At 33.5% G+C, this 9,805-nt stretch overlaps 1 protein-coding gene across 1 annotated transcript; it reads left to right on the top strand.

The window, feature by feature from the left end:
• Positions 1-252: 252 nt before the first annotated feature.
• On the top strand, positions 253-3,944 carry LOC141540755 (uncharacterized; the record flags this gene model as incomplete). Its single annotated transcript, XM_074264734.1, has 1 exon — positions 253-3,944. A coding segment is annotated over one exon (1,281 nt), but the record flags the coding sequence as incomplete, so codon positions are not given.
• Positions 3,945-9,805: the final 5,861 nt, after the last annotated feature.

Raw genomic sequence — 9,805 nt, 5'->3', positions numbered from 1 at the left:
TGAGTTGGAAGAAACTTTGGAATTTGAGGGTAATACAGAGAGACTACAGGGAAAACCCAACAAACTATTGCATCAAGTGATGATGCATAGAAAAACTCTAACCTGGAAGAAAGGCCCAGAATATAACGAATTTGGAGAAAGCTTTATTCTGAGCTCAAACCTAGTAACACAAAAAATAATTTTTACAGGAGAGAAAGCTGATAAATATGATACACATGAAAAAAACTTTAAACATAATTTGGATACAGCTAAACAACAGAAATAAACACAGATAAGAAACCTTGTAAATGTAAAGACTGTGGGAAAGCCTTTAATTATTATTCAGACCTTATTCGACACCAGGGAACTCACACTGGAGAGAAACCATACACATGTGGTGAATGTGGAAAGGCATTCAGTGACCCCTCACTCTTTATTCAACATCAGAGAATACATACTAGAGAAAAATCTTATGAATGTAATGAGTGTGGAAAGGCTTTCAATGACCGATCAACCTTTATTCAACACCAGAGAACTCACAATGGAGAAAAGCCTTATGAATGTGATGAATGTGGGAAAGCATTTAGCCAAAAAAAGCGCCTTATTCAGCATCAGAGGATTCATACTGGAGAAAAACCCTATGAATGTAGTGAATGTGAGAAATCGTTCAGCCAGAGGACCCAACTTATTCAACATCAAAAAATTCATACTGGAGAGAAACCCTACAAATGTAATGAATGTGGAAAATTCTTCAGTCGAAGTACACACCTTACTGAACATCAGAAAACACACACTGGAGAGAAACCTTATAAGTGCAATGAATGTGGGAAAGCTTTTACTTATCGTTCAACATTTATTCGGCATCATATCAGTCATACTGGTGAGAAACCCTATGTATGTAATGAATGTGGGAAAACTTTTAGTCAAAACTCAATCCTTACTGAACATCATAAAACTCATACTGGAGAGAAACCCTATAAATGTAATGATTGTGGGAAAGCTTTCAGTTCCTGCTCATATCTTAACCAACATCAGAAAACTCATACTGGAGAGAAGCCTTATAAATGTAATGAATGTGGAAAAACCTTTAGTTACTGCTCATCCCTTATTCAACATCAGAGAGTTCATACTGGAGAGAAACCCTATGAATGTAATGAGTGTGGGAAAGCCTTCAGTTGTTGGTCCAACTTTAACCAACATCAGAAAACTCATGCTGGAGAAAAACCCTACAAATGTCATGAATGTGGAATAGTTTTCAGTCAGAGCACATGTCTTACTCAGCATCAGAGAATTCATACTGGAGAAAAACCCTATGAATGCAATGAGTGTGGAAAATCTTTTAGTCTAAGCACTCGCCTTGTTGAACATCAGAAAATTCATACTGGAGAGAAGCCTTATAAATGTAGTAGTTGTGAGAAAGCTTTCAGTCGGAATACCCATCTTACTGAACATCAGAAAACTCATACTGGAGAAAAACCCTATAGATGTAATGAATGTGGGAAAGCTTTTACCTGTAGTTCATCCCTAATCAGACATCAAAGATTACATGTTTGAAAGTGACTGTGTAAATATAATGAATGTGGATGAAAAATAAAGTCAGACATCATTTTCTTAAATATTTTGGTCAAGCAACTTAATAGAAAATTAAGCTGATTAAGAGAAGACTCTTCTTGCATCTAAGTTTCCTTATATAGCTCCTACTGCTATAGTCTATATAGATAAGCCCTTAAGAATATTTGTTGATTGATTGTTTGATTAAAATAACTTTATGCAGTAACTCATGTTAGAAGAGTCACTTAAGAGCTTTAGAAAAATGAGTCTTCAGCTAAAGAAGGATCACAGTAAGGACTAAAGATGAGATGACCAAAAAGAAATCATGGCTTAAGTCACCATTGTCTCCTTCTAGCAATTTTTCCTTCAAAGTTGTGCTACTTGGTCAGCTGACCCCCCAAAAAGTGGCAGCTACTATCTTCAATTCTTTAGAGCCTGGGAGAAAGAGGATCAGAGAGACCTGGAATGTTTATATGAGCCCTAAAATACTTTGTTTTTCTATTGTGATAATCATTATTTTAAGTGAATTTTAATCAAAAAGATAGTATTCATTTTGGAGCCAAAATCTAAAATGTTTAGAAGCTATTGGATTAATTTGGTGAATATGAAAATTTTGTGCAATAATGCTTCTACTTTACTCCACTAAGAAAATAATAATAATAATAATAATAATAATAATAATGATAATGATAATGATAATAATAATAATAACAATAATAATAATAGGAATAGAGTGGCTCAGTGCTATTTCTGTGGGCCAGGAATTCACAGTTTTTGTCTAATGCACTGGAACTTTTTTTTTCCTTTTCTGGAAATAATTCTCTCTGCCTCCATTTACAGATGATGAGGATTTATTCTACATAACTCTGAGGAAGCCAGACATAAGGAACAAATAAAAATCAGGAAAAGATGGAGGGACTTTAATTTTAAGAATAGCATAGCTTTTTTGGGCACTTAGTTCTACAAAAATGTCTCATCATTGTATATGTAAATAATTCTACAGATTTTATATTATGTGGGTCACATAAACTCCAAAACAGAGAAGGGAAAACAGACCTTGAAAGAGAGGGATAGACTTAGTCCCAGGATTAAGCTAGAAGTGAATCAAAATATCCTCTGCAATTCACATGGCACAAAATGATAAAATTCTTAAAACCCTAGATCTAGTCAAGGAAGAAATGAATGGAATGAAGAAATACCTGTCCTGCTGCTTATTTGATTCTCTCTATAGGAATGAACTGAGACTTTAGTCTTGAAAATAATTATAGTCAACATAGAAAACTGTTCCAAGCTTCAGTCTTAAATTCTTTATCACCACCATCTTTTCCCAATTTGTACAGTTTTTTCAGCCATCAGAAACCTAGGACTCTAGGTTATATCTAATTAGTTGTCATTCATCCTCAGAGACTGCTTGGTAGATGAATGCAGGTCCCTTCAGATAAGTTATTTTTTTTCCTGGATTCTACATAGCCTTCCATAATAGAGCAACTGGTTGACTAACTTTTTATAAAGTTATCTGCTTTTTAGATGGAGATGACACTTCAAGTCCCACCAGAAGCCAGGAGGGTGAATCTTATGCAAGATGAAGAAAGTGTGCTTTTCCTTGGCCATCTTCTGTTTTCCTTTAATTTAAAAAAAATTCTTAAAAACAAGACAAAAAAAATTACTTAGAGCTAGAAAAAAAGTGCCATGCTTCCCTACTTCCTCCTCTTTCTTCCTTGCATTATTTGGTATGTATCCCAACCTCCAATCCCACCCCACTTTTCATCCTCACATTCTGTCTATTCTGACTTCCCCTCATATTTTTCTCCTATAAATTTCTCTTCTAAAAGCTATGTTTAAGAGAAAAGTGAGAGAGAAACTAGATAGAAGTGAGAGAAATTAGAAGATATCCAATTCTGTACAACACTGTTAGGGGTTCAAGCTGTGTGCCTTGTAAACAGCCTTTGTATAAAATTAAAAGAACAAAATGAAACAACAGTTCTGTACTTTACATGACTGTAGACCATGTAAAGAGAGAATATAAGTAACAGAATTCCTCCATAATAAATCAGTATTATAAATAACTAATAATTGAGTTTGCTCATTTAAATATTGAGACCCAGACGTTCTTCAACATAATAAATTATTGGTAGCTTTTCTAAATATGCAAAGGAAGCAAAGGAGAGAACTGGAAATAGACCCTTTATTTCAATTAATTAATATCTATTTCTTAGACTTTACCCAAGATATTGAGCTTTGAGGAATTCCTTGCAGTTGGAGATGAAGGGACATGCATAAGTTCAGGCAGAAACAAATACAACTCTTCCTAATTTATGATGATAGAATGTTTATTTGTATGGATGTGTGTGCATGTGTTGCTGTTAGAATTAAATTACATCATGTTTTTCATATCCCTGGACAAGAAGTATTTTATATATATATATATATATATATATATATATATATATATATATATTATCACCTTGGAGAAGTCATTTAATTTTTTTGAGCTTCAATTTCCTCATCTATAAAAATGGGCATCATCATAATATCTGTAATACCTTCTTCATTAGGTTGTTATAAAACTCCCAATTCTAGAATTGATGTGAAATGCTTTGCAAACTTTAAAATATTATATAAATGTTAAATGTTCTGGATCCTGAATCTCAGGGTTCTTCCCAATCCTTTAGTATAGTTTGAGGTACTAGAAATAAAATGGAATGACCTCAGGGTTATAGATTGTAATATACTAAAGGCCCAGCATCTTTAAACCTAAGTGTAATTAGACAACTAAAATAACACCTGCAATTCAATAAGGGATCAAATTAGTTCTATCTCCATAAAAACAATTTGCTTTTTAGTAAATATGATTTAATAGAGACCATCTATTCTATCACTTTATCCAGAATGAATTTGCAAAATCTCTAGTTTCCAATTTGTAATGATCTCTTCTCTAAATTGTAATTGTTCTCTGGAACAGGTTCTTTGAGGTCTTCTGGAGGCAGCCTTAGTTTCAGTTCAGTTCAATAATCCCAAATGCAGCCAGGAGTTAAAGTCCAAAACCTTTATTGTGTCCTTCAAAGTCCTGAATCTTTTCCTGGGCCCAGTTAGCTTTCTTAGAGGCCTATCTCTCTCCTTGGTTCCAAGAGCTCCCTCCAAATCTCTCCAGCCAGCACAAAGGTCGAAGTTGGAATGAATCTTGACTCTGAATCTCCAGAAGACCTTTCTGGCCCTGAGAGCTTCTTGCTTATATGCTGCCCACTGAGTACATGCCAATCATTACATCACCAGGAAACCTTTATTTGTTGTAGGATTAAGTCAATGCTAAATTAGATTTAACCATTGTCTCCTCAATTTCACTCAGTACCTTGTTTCAAGTTCTGGCCCATAACATCTCCTTGTAGGATCAGATCAATCATACTGAACCATGTTAAATTAGATAATTTATTGTCTCTCTCAATTCCAGTAACTTAGCATCTTGTAAGAATCCTAACACTAAGTAAGTGAGAAAAGGTGGCAGGGGGAAACTAAGTAAAATTTCCATCTTATCGCCATCTTTACAGTCTAACACTGTGCCAAAGACACAAAGAGAGATATAATGTATGATCAGTACCTACAGTTTAGTTGGGAGGTAGGACCTAGACATTCAAAAGGTAAATAGTAACTTCCATTCATTGGAAGTCAGTAAAGAGTACAAGAATTAGACTTTAAAACATCTGGGAAGTATTTAGCTCCATCTCTGTAAAACTTAGAATTATACAATTGGTAGCCAAGTTAAGACCAGAATCCATGACAATGGATCCTGAGTCCAGCGATCCCACAATTACAGCAATACTACTTTTCAGTTTAAAAAAAAGTAATTACTGTGAACTTTGTTCTCAGTTTGTTGTAGTAAGCTTTGAGATAAGGTAGAACCTCTGGAGTAGACTTAGAGAATAATGACTAGATTGGGGGTTATTAAAATGTCAGGTATTTCCTGTGACAGTAGTAATCATATATGCTTTTTACGTGAAGTAAGTTTCCAATTAAGTCTAGTTTCCAATACATCTATTGAACTTGATATTAGGAGATCTGAATTATAGTCCTATTTCTGTCATTAATTTTACAACCATAGTCACTTAAACTACCTGGGTCTCATAAAAACTTCATCTATTAAAAGAAGAACCTGAACAGGATGATCTCCTAAGTATGTTGTCCTCTAACTACTGAATTCCCAGTGAACTTGAGGAATCCTTAAATTAAACAGTGTAGTATGGGAAAATGGGAGATGTAGAGTGCACATGTTTGTTGTTTTGCTTTGGTTTGGTTTGGGAAAGTGGCCCAAAATTGGAAGAAGTTACTCAGTTAGCAAATGTTACATTCTTAATAGCAAACCTAAGAATAAGCAGCCAAATGTCTTAATAAATGAAATATTCATTGAGAAAATAATAGTAAAGTACCCGGAAATTCTAAAAATTACTGGGAATGAAATTCAAAAGAGCTTTTCTGTGACTTCACAGTAACCCTTAGAGGTCCCCAAAGAGTATTGTAGAAGGGCAAGAAAATTAATAAGCTAAATACTCAAAGGAAAAGAAACCAGAATCCCCAAGCTTAAAAGTCTCATGTCTTCAGTCTTTTCTTCTACCATAGTATGGTACTGATGAAACAATGAGAATAAAGTTTGCACAATCTTCAGTTATACTCTTTCTTTTACTTTTCTTAATCCACTCTGACATATAAGTCCTTACTTGACCTCTGAGGAATGTTAAAGCACCTATCAAGTCTCTGCCTTATAGACAAATCAGATCTGGAGAGGGAATACTCATGCCATTTCACAAAATTACAGAACTTCAGATTTAGAGGTTACCTTGACCCCCATCCAGTTTAACTCAAACCTTAAAATGAATCCTTTCTATCACATACCTTATAAAGCCATCCAACTCTTAATTGAAGGACTGCAGGGAAGAGTGACTTTGGAAAAAGCAAGCTTTATGAGTACTTATCTCAACCTATTCTTTTCAACTAATTTTTGTTAACAACAACAATTAAGTAATAACTTCTGTTGGGACAGTTGTCCTTTCCTTCCTAACAGGACCACTCTCAAGTTTATGCCCACAGACACTGGATTCAGTCCTGTGTAAATTGGCCTCTAAGTGAGGACTCAGTTTCCTTTTCTTGTACTCCTTCCTGGCTTTTTATACTTTACCCCAAAGGCCTAAGGAAAAAGCTTAAGTTTGACCAATGTTCTAGGATCTCCCCAAAAGTAAGCATACAGAAAAGTACTCTTTGTACAATGTAAATAAAATAGTTGTTTCTCCCATACAGAACAAATGCTAAATACAAAAGACTCGCAGGGACATATTCGCAAGACTTAAATAAGCAGAAACATAACAGCAAATGCTGTTTATGTGTTTATGTGATCATTAAATTGGCATTTTACCTTCACTTCAGTTCTGTCCTATTCCAATAAATCCATGTAGTTTCATGCCTTTTTTAAAACAGGACAAGGGTTGGGCTCTTTCCCCTGCCACAGTTGTCATCTTCCAAAAAGTTTCTGAGAGCAGCTCCAAAAGCGCAACTAACATAATAGTGAGGATCCAAGAGTTGTCAGCTTCTCATATTCACAAGATTGCCTTCAAAATTGGAAATGTCTATCTCAGGATTGTCACCTTAAAATATAGAAACAAAATCATCTATATTCAGAAAAAAAAAAACATTAAGCAAAAGAGGCAATAAAGGTTTTTGATCAGAAGAGGTAATCCAGTCTCAGGGTGGTCTAAACTAACAAACTTTTGGCTTTTATTAATTCACAACTACCACACTAGGGTGGGAGAAACATAGTTTCCTACTCCCTTTAATGAAAGCTTTGAAAACTGCACAGCATTAGTGTATTAGAAAGAGATATCTAGAGAGTAATGTTATCTATCAGACTTTGGGGACCTATCCTCTTTAATGCAGCTATTTCCCCTGCCATCCTTCTCTACTCCTTAGCTGTCATGGAACAGGGAACTAGAGCTCGCCAGGATTTGCTTCATTATCCAAAAGAAGTCCCTCAGAAGTAAACATTTTCCCAGAAGTGAACAGAGCAACTCTATCAGGTACACTCTAAACAGACAATGTGGTACTATTATTCTCTACCTTCCCACCCTCCAAATCCCACACTTCCATCATTCACACAAGAAATACTAATTTTTATCATTTTTCTTACCTATTTTTCTTGGGTACTTCAAGAAGTACCTCAAGATCTTGTCTTTTTCCTTTGTTCATTGAATGATTTATAAAGTGGAACATCCAAGATATAATTGTCTTCTATCTTGAATCATGTAAACAAAGTCATCTCCTAGCTCCTGCAATTCTCAAAGTGTGATCCTTCAACCTTTGCAGACCTTTTTAGGAAACCTCAAGGTCAAAACTTTTTATGATAATAATAAAATATTATTTGCCTATTAAAATATCCTTTTCTTTTTCAACTATATATCTCTGTGAGAATAGATTTTCTTCATATTCAAACAAATAATATCACAACAGGTTTAATTTAGAAGTAGATTTAAGAATTTCAATCTTCTGTTAAACCAGACATTAAAGAGATTTTGGGGAAAATGCATGAAATAATGCCATGCTTATTGTTGCATCTATTTTTTGTTTTGGAAAAAATATATTTTTAATGTCTATGTTAACATATTCACTATTAATTTAAGTAAATATTTTAAAATTTTTAGGAGTTTTTACTTCTAATACAGTAAATGATATTAGATAAAACCCACACAAATAAAAGCTATTTGTGTTCTTAATAATTTTTAAGAGTGTAAAGGAGTCCTGTAAGTAAAAAGTTTGAGAACTGCTACTTATTTTTTTTCAAGTTATAAGGACTTCTTTTTTAAAAAACTTTTCAAATCAAATTTTACTCAATAAAAATTCCTGGAATCAATGAATGGAAAAGTATTAAGTAGTACTTAATACTGAAGATACAAAAATAAAAGTGAGGTGGGACCTGTTTTGAAAGTGCTCTCATTCTAATTGGGGAGAGGAACACATAAAGGGGCAGGGGAAAGACCCAATGGTCTTTAGGATGCCTCAAAAGAACAGATGGCAGGACTCGGGTGTTTTTGTTGGTAGACTATATGGCGAGATCTTGGGGAGTGTGGAGAGCATAATGGATTGATAAATTATACAGGCCAGTATTTCTCCATTTTGCTGGATTGATTATGGCTGATGATTCCCCAATCATCTCAGGCCATATTTGCCCTTAGTAGAAGGGTAAAGTTGAGAGGTCCATTCCACAATCATTGTAAAGGTGGTAAATGAAGCAGAATCCTTGAGTTTTTTCCCCAAAGTGGTAACATTTGGGGAATGGTGGTAAATGTCTGTCTAGGAAGGAGAAAATGAAAAGAAGCTTTGGTAGGAAAGTTTTCAGGGAAAGTTCTTGTAGTAATTTCCCTTTTAAGTTTCTCTGGTGTCTGGTGGGATCTGGATGTTAATTTTGTTGAAAATCCACTTAATACTCAGTTTTGCATAATGTTATTCTGAGAGCAAGCTATTTTATTGTACTTTTTGATGCGTCATATTTTCATTTGTTTTAAAATTTAACTTATTTTTAATTAAGAATATTTCTTTAATTATTTAATTAATAATATAAGAATTATTTCTTCTCCTTCCTACTTCTAACTTTATTAGTATCCTTATAACAAATACAAATAGTCAAATGAAACAAATTCTCATATTGGCCATGTCCAAGAAGTTCATATTATATTACATTATATATATGTGTGTGTGTGTATATATATATATATATATATAGTACATTATGTACATCATATATATTACATTATATATTACTATATATACATTATATATTACATGATATATGCAATATGTATATTATATTACATTATATATACAATACATATTATATTACATTAAATATATACATGGATAGCCACAGATATAGATATATAGCTATCTAGATATATAGATATAAATATCTAGATATCTATAATTTGCATAAATCAAATTAATCTAGCAATTTCTTTCATTATTAGGTTTTAACCTTGGTGATTTGAATTAATGTTGGCATATGAGTGTCTCCTTTTTACTTGTTGTAAGTTTCTGTGGTGGTGGTGATATTTTTACCTTGAAACTCTGGATTTTGACCAGATTTTTGGGTAAGTTAAACTTGAGATTCTTTTCTGTGACTATCCTGTGGATTTTATTTATTTGTATTTTCTTCTCTACTTCCAATACATCTAAGAAGTTTTGTTGCATGATTTCCTAAATATGAGTCAAATTTTTTATTTACCTATATTTTTCTTGAAGG

This window comes from Sminthopsis crassicaudata, chromosome 4, assembly GCF_048593235.1.
Source record: "Sminthopsis crassicaudata isolate SCR6 chromosome 4, ASM4859323v1, whole genome shotgun sequence".
In the NCBI taxonomy this organism is placed as follows: Eukaryota; Metazoa; Chordata; class Mammalia; order Dasyuromorphia; family Dasyuridae; genus Sminthopsis; species Sminthopsis crassicaudata.
This window is presented reverse-complemented; position numbering and strand designations above follow the sequence as displayed.